The sequence below is a fragment of the Cyprinodon tularosa genome, unplaced genomic scaffold (assembly GCF_016077235.1).
Source record: "Cyprinodon tularosa strain WSP-4 unplaced genomic scaffold, ASM1607723v1 ctg130, whole genome shotgun sequence".
In the NCBI taxonomy this organism is placed as follows: domain Eukaryota; kingdom Metazoa; phylum Chordata; class Actinopteri; order Cyprinodontiformes; family Cyprinodontidae; genus Cyprinodon; species Cyprinodon tularosa.
Window position 1 is genome coordinate 297,407 of NW_024038115.1, and position 14,636 is coordinate 312,042.

Here is a 14,636-nt window from a genome sequence, read left to right on the forward strand (position 1 = left end):
GGAGATAGGCACCAGCACCCCTCGCAACCCCCACTTGGGATTAAGCGTGTTAGAAGATGGATATTTTTAGGATTATAATATGATGAAGGTTGAGATCCTCAAAAATAACCTGGTTTTAAACTGTAAACCCAGCTTTATCTTAATAACTTGTAAACAAAATCTTCTTGGTGTTAAAAGAAGCACAAAATGCAACCAGCTTTATAAAAGATGAAAGTGGGATTTCCTCAAACACAATAAAGTCCACTTGCAGTTCCAGAAAATAATGAAGGATGTGGTAGTTAGGGTGCTAGACTGAGCTACAAACACGCACACAACAGTCAAAGAGCAATTTAAATATATATATATTGAAATAATATAAAATATAAATATTTTTCATTAAATGTGCAAAGGCCCAGTGGATCCCTGAGGGACGGGGCTCAGTCACAGGAGCCAGGAATGAACACGCAGATCCTCCAGGGTGGGTCGTCTCCTACTGTCATTCTCCAAGCACAGGTGCAGAAAATTCAGGCACTCTGGAAAGAGAAGCCAAGGGTTAATGGTCAGAAGCACAGGCAGGCGGTAACTAGCAAGGCACTTGCTGGTTATGTTCTTATACCTTGCGAAATGTTTTTGTTGAATTTAATGAGGCCCCGTGTAAAACGTCTGGTGTCAAAGTGACACCTGTGCAGCATGCGATACAGGATGGTTCCCAGCTGCCAAACCGTGGTCAGAGAAGGTCTATATTTCCTACTGCTGAACCACTCCGGGGGGGCGAATGCAAGAGTACCTGGAATACAGGCATAGTCAGAGCAGACTGTTATGCTTTGTTCCTCCATTTGGTTTCTAAAGGAAATGACTCAAAGAGGATCTCAGTTAAATGTTTAACAAAGTAGAAACCCACCACTAAACCTTCTGTAGACTTCCTTCGTCTGGAAGCTTCCACAGCCGAAATCAATGATCCTGATGCGAGGCTCCTGGGATCCCATTTCCACCAGTGTGTTTTCACACTTTAAGTCTCGGTGGAAAATCCCCTTGTTGTGGAGGTCTATGGCAGCGTCCACCATCTGTTTCATAAGAATCTGGAATAAAACAATGAAAAATGTGTCTTTATCATTAAAGATCTCATCTTCAGTTGTTGAAATTAAATAAAATTTTAACAAATTTATTCTCCCCTTAAAGATTTCTTCGGTTTTTAATTTTTTTTACACATTAATGATTCAGATCATTAAGCAAAATGTATTATTAGAAAAAGATAAACTGGGTTATAAACAAAATGCATTTTCCATTGATCAGAGACAGAGAGAGAAGGTATCTAAACCCAGATGGATTATTTTCCCCTGAACCTAAAGACTGGTTGAGTCCCTTTTATTATGTTACACATTTATTTAAGAAATGATGGTTTATCAAAGATAAAAGTTGTTGCTGCAGCTATTAAATGGAAAAAGAGAAAAGCTCTTAGTCTGCCAGCGAATGGAGACGTAGCAAAAAAATCAAACCTCCAGCCTCCCTACCCTGGCCACGTCTTCCTCCAGGCAACCTCCTTTGCAGGACATGTAGTCCACAAGATCCATGGATGCTGGTGGCCTTTCCATAACAATGACCAGGTCCTGATCCACGTAGTACCACTCCAGGAGGGTGACGGCAGCAAACTCCCCCACTGAATTTGGCCCACCTCCGGTCTTCTGCATGAGGGCCACCTCCAGGGGAACACTGTCCACCTTAAAAAAACCACAATGACCTGATTGTGTAACTAACAGCAAAGGACAAATACTGTCTACTAACATGACTGGGAGGACGGCTGCTTCTAAACCAGTTCACTCACTTCACTCAGTCTGATTTGAGCTCTCTTCATGTCTATGTACTTGATGGCCACCTGTTGGACACAAGCACAAGTGTTATCCTTTCTGCAGACATCAGCAGTGATGCTTTCAGGATGCCTGCTTAGATTTGAGTCAAAGACAGACAGAAGGCCAAGAACACAATATAATACCAACCGGTAATGAATCCTCCAGGCGAAGGCCAGCGTAGACGGACCCGAAGCCCCCTCTGCCAATCAGTCCAAGACGTTTGTATTTTCTCTCAAACTCAGCTAGGAGTGAACAGAGAAATCAGCTGATTATAATAAAGCTGTGAATACTGTCAGATTATTGATGTTAATGATGAACAACAGCAATCAGAGATGCAGACATCATGTCTGTTGCTTTCAGTGAACCTCAAAACTCTTTGTTTCTGTTTGGGTTTTTCAAGGATCAGAACATGTCTGCAGTTCCTTCTGTTTACATTCCTATCGGGGGTTAAAATATTTTCCTTTTATATTTTCAGGATGGCTAAAATTATTCTAATGATTTCTTCAAATTTTAGTAAGCTAAACCTTTAAAAAATAAGACTAATATCTATGCTGACGACCTGATTGAATTATAAATACTTTCATAAATATTGAAAACTTTTCAAGTTCTTAAACTTAGTTAAATTTAACTTTGACCATCTGAACCATTTGTGCAGGAATTTGTTATTTTAACCTGATTATAGCAGCAATTATTCTCTTATAGTAAGCATTAGAAAAGTCCAGAGGCTGTCAATGATTCAGAATCAAGTTCTTTATTCATATGAAGATAATTTTCCCATAAATGGTTCATTAATACTGGATCAAGCGAAACTTTTCCCTCTTCTGTAACTTTTCACCTTCATTTACTCTCTAATCACAAACCAATGAGTTTTATGGGAACTGATGTCAGAGTTGCACATCAGGAAATTTGAATTAACTGTCAGGTAAATAAAAATGTATGCATGGTTTTCAGAATTTGATATAAATCTAAGCCCTCTGACCAGCTTCCCTGTGCCTGCTAAAGAGGAACAGTCCCACAGCATGACACTGCCACCATCCTGCTTTACACTGCGAATGGTTGATTATGGGGGTTATTACTGTTAGCTCTAGCTTTGCTATTAAAAGCTGTCTGGCTTTGAATTAAACCTTTAAACATAGAAGTTATAACATTTCCTCTCTTAACACTAAAACTGAGAAGGAGTAAAATAGCTTGTCTTTAGCCCTAGCAGAAAAAGGAAGGATGTTTGTGTTCCCACTTCAGGAGTTGCTGAGGTGCATTTATTTCAGTGTTGGGCTCACATTTGTCAGAAACTGAGCTGCTGGTGCCTTGCTCTGGCTAAGAGACTCTCTGCCTCTTCTTAGAGGACTCTTCGGGGACATCGGCCTTTCTCTTCCTCTCCCTAATAGATTTCAGCTCTTCCTCTGGCTCCCTGAGGCTGATACTGGTGCTGCTTATCACTACTATGCTGACTGGTGCCCGTCCAGTAGAATTGCTCTTTCCCTTTTCAGAATCAGAAATACTTTAATAATCCCAGAGGGAAATTACTTTTGTTACACGCTCCAGTTACAGTTTTATTTATATATATATACACACATCCAACAACACAAGATAATAAAGATAAAAAATAAAAAAGAGATAATATATATATATATATTGGTACTTTTGGTATTTATTTTGGTACCTTTTGGTACTCTCTCACAAACTCTACAGACACAGACTGATCTTGTCCAGCGGTGAGGTGGCTGAAGTTGTTGCAACTCTGTTTGCATAACTTTTTGTTGTCCAACTTGGGGACGACCTCCGCCTTTCTTTTCCTGCAGCTTGGTTCATCCAGACGGCTGCTGGGTCCAACAGAGACGCTCTGGTTATCTGAAAGAGTTCATTGGACAAATGTTTTCACTCTATAGCAGATCTATTTAGGAAGCAATGGAAGAGAATGCAGACTGAGAGAAATCTAAAACCCCTCTTTTTAGTTATAAAATATGAGCCACCAAATACTTTCACAAGAAAAATGACACTTTCCAATGAATCCACTGATCCTGCATCACCAAAGATTTGATAGAATAAAAACTTGGCACCAAGGAATTAGATTTTGCAGTTTTTTGAGGAAAAATAATCAAAATTAATAATAACATTTTTACATAAAGGTAACTACAAACCTTTAATTGTCAACTCATTTAATGTTTTTCCATTAAATGTAGTTAAACAAGTTTTTTGGATTTTACAATTTAATGAACGTTCATCAAATAACAGGATCATCAGTGTGTTACTCAAACACGTCTAATGTTAATATATTAATATAACACCTCTGCAACGTTTGGTTCCCTAAAATTTAACTCTGACCTTTTTACCAGAACGATCAACAATTAGGAGGACCGCTTACTTTATGATCTACCCAGAAAATAAAATCCTCCACTATACCTTTAATATAAGATAACTCTGCTGCAACGTTTAGTTCCCTAAAATTTAACTCTGAATTTGCATTCCTGTTTCTTTTTCATATACCTTGAACATCAACTTGTTTTCCAGGGACAAGAGCAGGTGTCTCCATGTTGCTGAACGAGTTTAAAGGCCTCAGTTGTCAAAAAAACTCAGATCACGGTGAGACTTTCTGGGGATTTATACCAACAATGTGGATCTAGAAACGATTTGCACTCAGGAACAATTAAGTTCTTGCAGTAAAACCACAGAATATTTGTTTTTTTTTTAACTATCGTCATGGTGCCGAGCTGTTTCATCCTAAAAATGTTGACATTTGAGAATTTGGCAGTTATCCCAGCTGTAAAAAAAAAATTTATCATAAAAAATTCGGAGAAAACAGCAAAGTAACTCTCAAAACTTTTTCTAAATTTGTTTTTCAAAGTTTTATTTTTGGTTTGCATTTCTTTTTGATATTTGTTTAGCATTTCCATTTATGAATGAGTTAATTGGACAGATGTTTACACTATAGCAGATCTATTTAGGAAGCACTAAAGAGGGTGCAGACTGAGAGAAATCTAAAACCCCTCTTTTTAGTTATAAAACGTGAACCACCAAATACTTTTACAAGAAAAAATGACACTTTCCCATGAATCCACTGATCCTGCATCACCAAAGATTTGATAGAATAAAAACTTGGCAGCAAGGAATTAGGTTTTTGCAATTTCTGGAGGAAAAATGCATAATTATCATATTTTTGACATACAAGGTAACTGCAAACTTTTTATTGTCAAACCATGTCATGTTTTTTCCAGTAAATGTAGCATAACATTTTATTGGATTTTAAAATTTCATGAACATTTATCAAATTACAAGAGGAAATTAATTGATTGTGTTTCTCAAAAACATCTAATGTTAGTACATTAAAGGTATAGTGGAGGATTTTTGCATAGTTTTGAAAAGACCTGCCCTCTCCAATTAAAAAAAAATGCACATGCACAACCCTGAACCCAAGGGGGAACAACTATTAAACACATGCAAGAGCGTGCACAAGCCCATTTCTCCTCATGCACGCTGTGTTTAAAAGTTTGCATCCCTCATACAAGCTCACTTTCCAAAAAAAGATTTGCAATTTTTCCACTATGTTAGACTGAAAATAATTGGAAATGGGGTCGAGCACGCAGGACGGCCCAACTTAAACATATCACCAGAATTATCAACAATTAGGAGGACCACTAACTTTAATGATCCACCTTAAAAAAAGAAAATCCTCCACTATACCTTTAATATAAGATAACATTTCTGCAACGTTTAGTTCCCTAAAATTTAACTCTGAATTTGCATTCCTGTTTCTTTTTCATATACCTTGAACATCAACTTGTTTTCCAGGGACAAGAGCAGGTGTCTCCATGTTGCTGAACGAGTTTAAAGGCCTCAGTTGTCAAAAAAACTCAGATCACGGTGAGACTTTCTGGGGATTTATACCAACAATGTCGATCTAGAAACGATTTGCACTCAGGAACAATTAAGTTCTTGCAGTAAAACCACAGAATATTTGTTTTTTTTTTTAACTATCGTCATGGTGCCGAGCTGTTTCATCCTAAAAATGTTGACATTTGAGAATTTGGCAGTTATCCCAGCTGTAAAAAAAAAATTAATCATAAAAAATTCGGAGAAAACAGCAAAGTTACTCTCAAAACTTTTTCTAAATTTGTTTTTCAAAGTTTTATTTTTGGTTTGCATTTCTTTTTGATATTTGTTTAGCATTTCCATTTATGAATGAGTTCATTGGACAGATGTTTACACTATAGCAGATCTATTTAGGAAGCACTAAAGAGGGTGCAGACTGAGAGAAATCTAAAACCCCTCTTTTTAGTTATAAAACGTGAACCACCAAATACTTTTACAAGAAAAAATGACACTTTCCCATGAATCCACTGATCCTGCATCACCAAAGATTTGATAGAATAAAAACTTGGCAGCAAGGAATTAGGTTTTTGCAATTTCTGGAGGAAAAATGCATAATTATCATATTTTTGACATACAAGGTAACTGCAAACTTTTTATTGTCAAACCATGTCATGTTTTTTCCAGTAAATGTAGCATAACATTTTATTGGATTTTAAAATTTCATGAACATTTATCAAATTACAAGAGGAAATTAATTGATTGTGTTTCTCAAAAACATCTAATGTTAGTACATTAAAGGTATAGTGGAGGATTTTTGCATAGTTTTGAAAAGACCTGCCCTCTCCAATTAAAAAAAAAATGCACATGCACAACCCTGAACCCAAGGGGGAACAACTATTAAACACATGCAAGAGCGTGCACAAGCCCATTTCTCCTCATGCACGCTGTGTTTAAAAGTTTGCATCCCTCATACAAGCTCACTTTCCAAAAAAAGATTTGCAATTTTTCCACTATGTTAGACTGAAAATAATTGGAAATGGGGTCGAGCACGCAGGACGGCCCAACTTAAACATATCACCAGAATTATCAACAATTAGGAGGACCACTAACTTTAATGATCCACCTTAAAAAAAGAAAATCCTCCACTATACCTTTAATATAAGATAACATTTCTGCAACGTTTAGTTCCCTAAAATTTAACTCTGAATTTGCATTCCTGTTTCTTTTTTATATACTTTGAACATCACCTTGTTTTCCAGAGACAAGAGCAGGGGTCTCCATGTTGCTGAACGAGTGTAAAGGCCTCAGTTGTCAAAAAAACTCAAATCACGGTGAGATTTTCTGAAGATTTATACCAAAAATATCGATCTAGATGCGATCTGCACTCAGGTACAATGAAGTTCTGGCAGTCAAACCACAAAATATTTCTGTTTGAAAAAAACATCGTCATGGTGCCCAGCTGTCCATCCTAAAAATGTTGACATTTGAGAATTTAGCAGTTATCCCAGCTCTGTTCCCAGGTAGCTGCCAAATTCTCAAAGCTGTAGTATTGGACTTGAAGTGAAATGAATGGGGTCTGTGACATGTGATTAGAGAAGAATGCAATTGATTAAAGTATAGCTGAAAAGGATAAATATTAAAATTTGAAATCTGTTTAAAATTTTTTTCGAAAAAATGGGTGAAAATATAAATTTTGAAAAATAAATCATAAAAAAATTGGAGAAAACAGCAAAGTTACTCTCAAAACTTTTTCTAAATTAGCTTTTCAAAGTTTTATTCTTGCTTTGCATTTCTTTTTGATATTTGTTTAGCATTTCCATTTATGAATGAGTTCATTGGACAAATGTTTACAGTCTATAGCAGATCTATTTAGGAAGCACTAAAAGAGGATGCAGACTGAGAGAAATCTAAAACCCCTCTTTTTAGTTATAAAACATGAACCACAAAATACTTTGACAAGAAAAAAGGACACTTTCCCATGAATCCACTGATCCTGCATCACCAAAGATTTGATAGAATAAAAACTTGGCAGCAAGGAATTAGGGTTTTGCAATTTCTGGAGGAAAAATGCATAATTATCATATTTTTTACATAAAAGGTAACTGCAAACCTTTTATTGTCAAACCATGTCATGTTTTTTCCAGTAAATGTAGCATAACAATCTTTTGGGATTTTATAATTTAATGAACATTCATCAAATCACAAGAGGAAATTAACTGATTGTGTTTCTCAAACACATCTAATTTTAGTACATTAAAGGTATAGCGGTGGATTTTTGCAAATTTTTGAAAAGACCTGCCCTCTGCATTTAAAAAAAAAATGCACATGCACAACCCTGAACCCAAGGGGGAACAACTATTAAACGCGTGCAAGAGCGTGCACAAGCCCATTTCTCCTCGTGCACGCTGTGTTTAAAAGTTTGCATCCCTCATACAAGCTTACTTTCCAAAAGAATATTTGCAATTTAGGTGTTGTTGCTAACGTCCAGCAGACCAATAGAAATGCCTCATTGCTCCACCCCCAGACGGGTTGGGGGGGGGGACTCCATTTGTAAGGGGTATGCAAGTGATCAAAAACTGATAAAATCTGGAATATATAGGCCTATATATTTGTCTCATTCTTTAAAAGATCATCTAAAACAATCTGAGTAGTTTTCTTTGAACTCAACTTGTTATCTGGGCTGGGTAAATGCGTCAGAATCCTAACACCGCCCCTGCTCTGCTCCATGTTTTAAGACTCCATTAAATAACAATAAGCGACCTCAGTGCGCGTGCTCATCTCTTCCATTGTTGTCATTTTTTTCATTCATCTCCGCCGAAACAAAAGGCTCGTAAATCCAGCTTTCTGATTGGTTGATAACCAGGGGAAGGAGGGGAGGGGGGCGCCCCTACGTCACAAGCCCCGCCACAACAGATGGAGCCCTCTCCTCTTCCTCCTTCTCCTCCTCCTGCTCCTGGATGCTTGGTCCCACGCGCTCCGCTGATTGTTTGCAGCAGCAGCAGCTGTAGCCGTTAACCGACGGTTGATCCACGAGAACCGAGGAGAGGGACCGAGGAGGAGCGGAGACAGAGTCCTTTAAAGTCCGCAAGAAATCCAACGCAGGTCGGTGAAGCTAAGTCTGCCTCTGATGGAGATTTCTACTAAAAATGTTGCTATACGGAGCTACTAGTGTGTAATTCTGCTGTCTGAATGAAATAAATGATGCACTACAGCTGATAAGTGGAAGCTGCCTAAGAAACGCCTTAACGACCCAAATGTATTATAGAAAAAAAAACCTTTGTTTGGTTTCTCTTTATTCATATTCAGTCAACAACCTCAAACCAAAGTACTTTGTTTCATCTGCTGAAGAGACAGAAATAGAGAAAATGCTGCTCATTGTACAAGTATTCACTACCAGGGAGCCTATAAATATATATTAGTAAACTAGGTTACATAACAAGGGAGAGATGTTTAACATTCCCCTCAGCACACAGCTACAGCCTACTTCCCTAAAGCAGAGGCTGGTTTTAAAGCTGTGCTTCTCAACTTGTGATACAAGTGGAGGTATTCAGGACACCTTTACTGGCATCAGAAATGTATTATTTTTGAAGATAAATATGCACAAGCCAAGTATGATGCAAGGCTGTATGCTCTCCAATAGTCATAACCATGTGTTCTGCAAGCAACTTGGTTATTGCTTCATCAGAAACTTCTCATAGAATAGAGGAAAGCATATAATAACGAGCAGTAAACCAGGAACCAGTATGTGGGCTTTTGTCACATTTACCTCTGAGGTCAAAGCTTGGATCAGGCAAGGACATCTGATCCAATGTAACTCTGTTTCAGATGTTCAATTTAGAAAAAAATAGTAAAATTAGAACAAGGTAGACATATTGTACATTGTCTTCACTATAACAGAAGCATACAGATAAATGCAAAGGTAAAATGATAAAATATAAAAAATATATATAATTGAAGACTTTAGATTAAGGGCAAAGTAATGTAGGAAAAATACTACCTCAGTTTCAAAGAGTAAAGAAATGTGCAACTATGTAACACTTCAACAATTTACAAAACATAAATTTATATGTACTGAGCCTAAAAAAACAAACAACAGAATTTTTACAACAAAAAAACCACTAATAACGGCTGGATATTAACACCTCTTGACAGCTACTGTTTGGAAGGATCTTCGATAACACTCCTTAGCTGCACCCAGGGTGCAGCAGTCTCTCTAAAGGAGATCCGCTGAGATGCAACAGTTTCAGCGTGTAGCAAGTTGATAAGCTAAGAGGCTATGTTAACTGCTATCAGCAATGCAAGTTAAATACAGTAAGGGTTTGTTTTCTGCTTTCAAAAAAGTTTTTCAATGGGAAACTTACTGTGAGATATGTGTCTCCTTTCTTTCAGCTGTCATGTGCAAGACAGCCATATTGGATTTTGGGTATGGGGTTGGTAAAAAATCTGTCATTCCTACTTTTAATTATCCAAGCGACCGTTTAACTCTTCTAACCTTAACTGAGGGATTGCATTTGAGTCAATGAGTCGATGCAATCAACGGGTATGCCTCAGATAGAAAACTATCAATCAATTTGACTGTATAATCTGGTTGAATTGTAAAGTGACTTGAGATGACGTGTCATAAATTGGCACTATATAAATAAACTGAGTTGAATTGAACTCTAAAATCTAAATTGTAAGCATCTGAGTAACAATAGAAGTCAATGTTAAATATCCTTCTGTTATTGAAGCAGAGCTACTTTTTGTTTTGTGGTATAACAACAAATTAAAAACAATCCCAGCACTATTGCCGCACATTTTTGTTTGAAAACTTACTAGTTAGTATTTAAGAATCATACCTTCTAAAGTAGTGTGACTGAATTTGGATGTTTGTTTTCTTATTTTAAATCTAATTGCACCAGATAAACAACATTGTCATCTATGATCACTCCTTTATTGTTTGAAATATTTTATTTGCTTATGGACTTTATTTTGACCCAAATGCTTAATGTCCAGATATATAATTTAGTTTTTTTTTTTAATCCAAAAAGTTCCTTTAAGTCCAAATTCTGAAGGAGGAAATGTTTTACTTCCCACCAGCCCCAGCCTCGAAACCTTTTAATGCACCATGACAGCTGCTGTTATCACATCTGATGATTAGCGTCTCATTGCAGTGCTTTGCAAAATACACACAGCTGATAGACTTTTGAACATTTTGTTACATTCCATAACATAGCTAGATAGCAGCAGGAAGATTGCACGTTTTTTTTTTTTAGTTTGTTTTAACAAATAATCTGGTAAATGTGCTGTTTGTTCATGTCCTGCCCCTTTCCTCTGATGCCACTAAACACCATAAAGTGTAAACAATGGCCTTTGGATGCCACACAATCCATTGAAATACTTTGAAGTCGAGAGTTTGAAAGTGAAAAACCCAGATCTTGTCATGATTAATCTTGTTTCTTGAGCAAATCCCAGTGGTTTATAAATCGAGCTAACGTCTGATCATGTGGTATTACTATAGAGATAAAGGGAATGTAGTCTAGCTATGGAGCGCTTGCTCAGTGCTGTCCTCATCAGTTCAAGCTGTAAGATCTTTCTTCTTTTGAATTGTTTTTTTAGGGCAGATTTGTTCCTATTTACCTTACATATAATTCATAACAAACATTTCTTTTCAGTAGGAAACATGAAAATCAATAAATAAGCAAATAAAACAAGAAATAGAGAGGAAATATTATAATCCATTTGAAGCATTATTCCCAGTTTTATATGGACACTGGTCTTTGCTGGGAGCTGAATGGCATGTCAAATATGTTCATATTTAATATATCTTAACAACAATAACTAACAGGCTTTCGGTTGATTTAAAGGATTTTATCAGAACATAATGCAGATTTTTTTTTGTCAGACCAAAAACAAAAGTGCTCCAACTACATTTCATTTCCATATACACAACAACACATACTTAAAACAGGGTTCTCCAATATTTCTTATCCAGAGAGCCATTTTATCCTAAGCCCATCTGAATAAAAGTCGTAAACATTAGATGAATTTTACATAAAACACAACTTATAATGTTTAATACCATAAAACACAATTTATTATTTATTTTAAATTAATGCAAAAAACTGTTGCCATTTCAATTCACAGTCTATTTACATTTTTATTTATTTTTTAAATAAGGACAGGACATTAAAGATTCATGTGCAGGAAGCAATGATTTTTGTGCCATAGGATATTATTCTATGTAAAAACTAATGACAAGACATATAGAATGATAGAATGTCAAAAACATACAGTATTTCTGATTCTTTAATCTCATTCTGATGTGAAAATTAAACTCAAATGTTCTTTAAAAAACCTGCAAAAGTTTGTAAGAATGGTATTTATTAAGATACGATGTTGAAAACGATTCATTGGCTCATTATAATTTTTTTATCCAATATAGAGGGTCCAAGTGAGAGCTGCATGTTTAAAGTAAATTACATTTAAAATAACAAACATGATTTGATGAAATGGACGAAAGACAATATGAACAATATAAAACATGTCCTCTTATTTCCTGAATACAAAACAAATACAGGTGCTGGTCATAAAATTAGAATATCATGAAAAAGTAGATTGATTTCAGTAATTCCATTTAAAAAGTGAAACTTGTATATTATATTCATACATTACATACAAACTCATATATTTCAGATGTTTATTTTGTTTAATTTTGATGATTACAAATGACAACAAATGAAAATCTCAAATTCATCATATCAGAAAATTAGAATATTACTGAAGACCAATAAAAACAAAGGATTTATAGAAATGTTGGCCAACTGAAAAGTATGAACATGAAAAGTATGAGCATGTACAGCACTCAGTATTTAGTTGGGCCTCCTTTGGCCTGTATTACTGCAGCAATGCGGCGTGGCATGGAGTCGATCAGTCTGTGGCACTGCTCAGGTGTTATGATAGCCCAGGTTGCTCTAATAGTGGCTTTTAGCTCTTCTGAATTGTTGGGTCTGGTGTATTGCATCTTCTTCTTCACAATACCCCATAGATTTTCTATGGGGTTAAGGTCAGGAGAGTTTGCTGGCCAATTAAGAACAGGGATACCATGGTCCTTCAACCAGGTACTGGTAGCTTTGGCACTGTGTGCAGGTGCCAAGTCCTGTTGGAAAATGAAATCTGCATCTCCAAAAAGTTGGTCAGCTGCAGGAAGCATGAAGTGCTCTAAAACTTCCTGGTATGTGGCTGCGTTGACCCTGGACCTCAGAAAACACAATGGACCAACACCAGCAGATGACATGGCACCCCAAACCATCACTGACTGTGGAAACTTTACACTGGACTTCAAGCAACGTGGATGAAGTGCCTCTCTTCTTTTCCTCCAGACTCTGGGACCTTGATTTCCAAAGGAAATGCAAAATTTACTTTCATCAGAGAACATGACTTTGGACCACTCACCAGCAGTCCAGTCCTGTTTCTCTTTAGCCCAGGCAAGACGCTTCTGACGCTGTCTGTGGTTCAAGAGTGGCTTGACACAAGGAATGCGACAGCAGAAACCCATGTCTTTCATACGTCTGTGTGTGGTGGTTCTTGAAGCACTCACTCCAGCTGCAGTCCACTCTTTGTGAATCTCCCCCACATTTTTGAATGGGTTTTGTTTCACAATCCTCTCCAGGGTGCGGTTATCTCTCTTGCTTGTACACTTTTTTCGACCACATCTTTTCCTTCCCTTCGCCTCTCTATTAATATGCTTGGACACTGAGCTCTGTGAACAGCCAGCCTCTTTAGCGATGACCTTTTGTGTCTTGCCCTCCTTGTGCAAGGTGTCGATGGTCGTCTTTTGGACAACTGTCAAGTCAGCAGTCTTCCCCATGATTGTGTAGCCTATAGAACTAGACTGAAAGACCATTTAAAGGCTTTTGCAGGTGGTTTGAGTTAATTAGCTGATTAGAGTGTGGCACCAGGGGCCATCAATTTTGAACCTTTTCACAATATTCTAATTTTCTGATATGATGAATTTGAGATTTTCATTTGTTGTCATTTGTAATCATCAAAATTAAACAAAATAAACATCTGAAATATATGAGTTTGTATGTAATGTATTAATATAATATACAAGTTTCACTTTTTAAATGGAATTACTGAAATCAATCTACTTTTTCATGATATTCTAATTTTATGACCAGCACCTGTATATTCAAATACATTTACAGCAGAATCAGACATTTTACTGCATTCTGCTGCTAACAGATAGAGGTTCTGGGAAAAAAATAGTTTAGCTGGTCAAAAGGGATTATTTTCCCTTTTTTTAAGGATAGAAAGATTGAAAAATCCGAAAAGGTCAAAGAAATCAAAGTTTTTGTAGTTGTAAGCATTTCCCTTTCATCTGAAAGGTAAAGGGAGAAGTTCCAAGCTTCCATCACCAACTCTGAATTGTTAAAGGCCTTTGGATAAAGGAAAAAACATTTTCAACAACCAAAAAAAATGAAACCCTGTTCTTTTTTAACCATTTTCTGGAAGCACCATGTTCTAGCTGGCTGAGAATCTTCATTGGTAGCTAGAAATATCATACCCAATCAACAATGGCTGAATGTTTGAAAACAGTCACTCTTCTTTACATGTTCTCATAGTACCAGATGCTAAGAAAATACAAAAAGGACCAGAGAATTGACTTGTAGACAGAATGAAACCATCATTGGGTAAGTTATTTCATGCTGCGTCCCTATTAGGAACAGGAATGACAAACACTGGCTCTGGCCCAGGGCTGTGGGTAGTCTGGTTTGGTTTTTGTGTGGTGTTGCTATGACAGTAATGACAATAGTGAGACAGAGCAGCAGTCATGAGGAAGCTGAAAGACAGTGGAGATCCTGTTGGTGGGTTTGGGAGAGAAACAGGAGGAGGTTTAGAGGCTATTCACCGCCTGTTTCAGCCAAGGACGTTGACTGAGGAGCTTTAGAGGCAGCAGGGTGAGAGGTTAGAAGAAAAAAAAAAGGAGGAGGTCAATGAAAGAGAATATTTGGAGAAAAG

At 36.8% G+C, this 14,636-nt stretch overlaps 1 protein-coding gene across 1 annotated transcript; it reads right to left on the reverse strand.

The window, feature by feature from the left end:
* Positions 1-90: 90 nt before the first annotated feature.
* LOC119778108 (serine/threonine-protein kinase pim-2-like) lies at positions 91-3,657 on the reverse strand. Its single transcript, XM_038277197.1, has 7 exons — positions 3,487-3,657; positions 1,974-2,068; positions 1,802-1,852; positions 1,491-1,697; positions 881-1,058; positions 596-766; positions 91-512 (listed from the first exon to the last, which is right to left on the reverse strand). Exons 1-7 carry the CDS (start codon positions 3,572-3,574, stop codon positions 421-423), a joined length of 882 nt encoding a protein of 293 aa, XP_038133125.1. The 5' UTR covers positions 3,575-3,657; the 3' UTR covers positions 91-420.
* Positions 3,658-14,636: the final 10,979 nt, after the last annotated feature.

Bases quoted from the DNA above. Each gene is read 5' to 3' on its own strand.
- LOC119778108 (XM_038277197.1), bottom strand. From the start codon at position 3,574: ATGCAAACAGAGTTGCAACAACTTCAGCCACCTCACCGCTGGACAAGA. The intron at 1,059-1,490 runs GTAGGGAGGCTG...GTTTTATTCCAG, and splicing joins TGGAGGAAGACGTGGCCAGG to ATTCTTATGAAACAGATGGT. The intron at 513-595 runs GTATAAGAACAT...TTCTCTTTCCAG, and splicing joins CAACAAAAACATTTCGCAAG to AGTGCCTGAATTTTCTGCAC.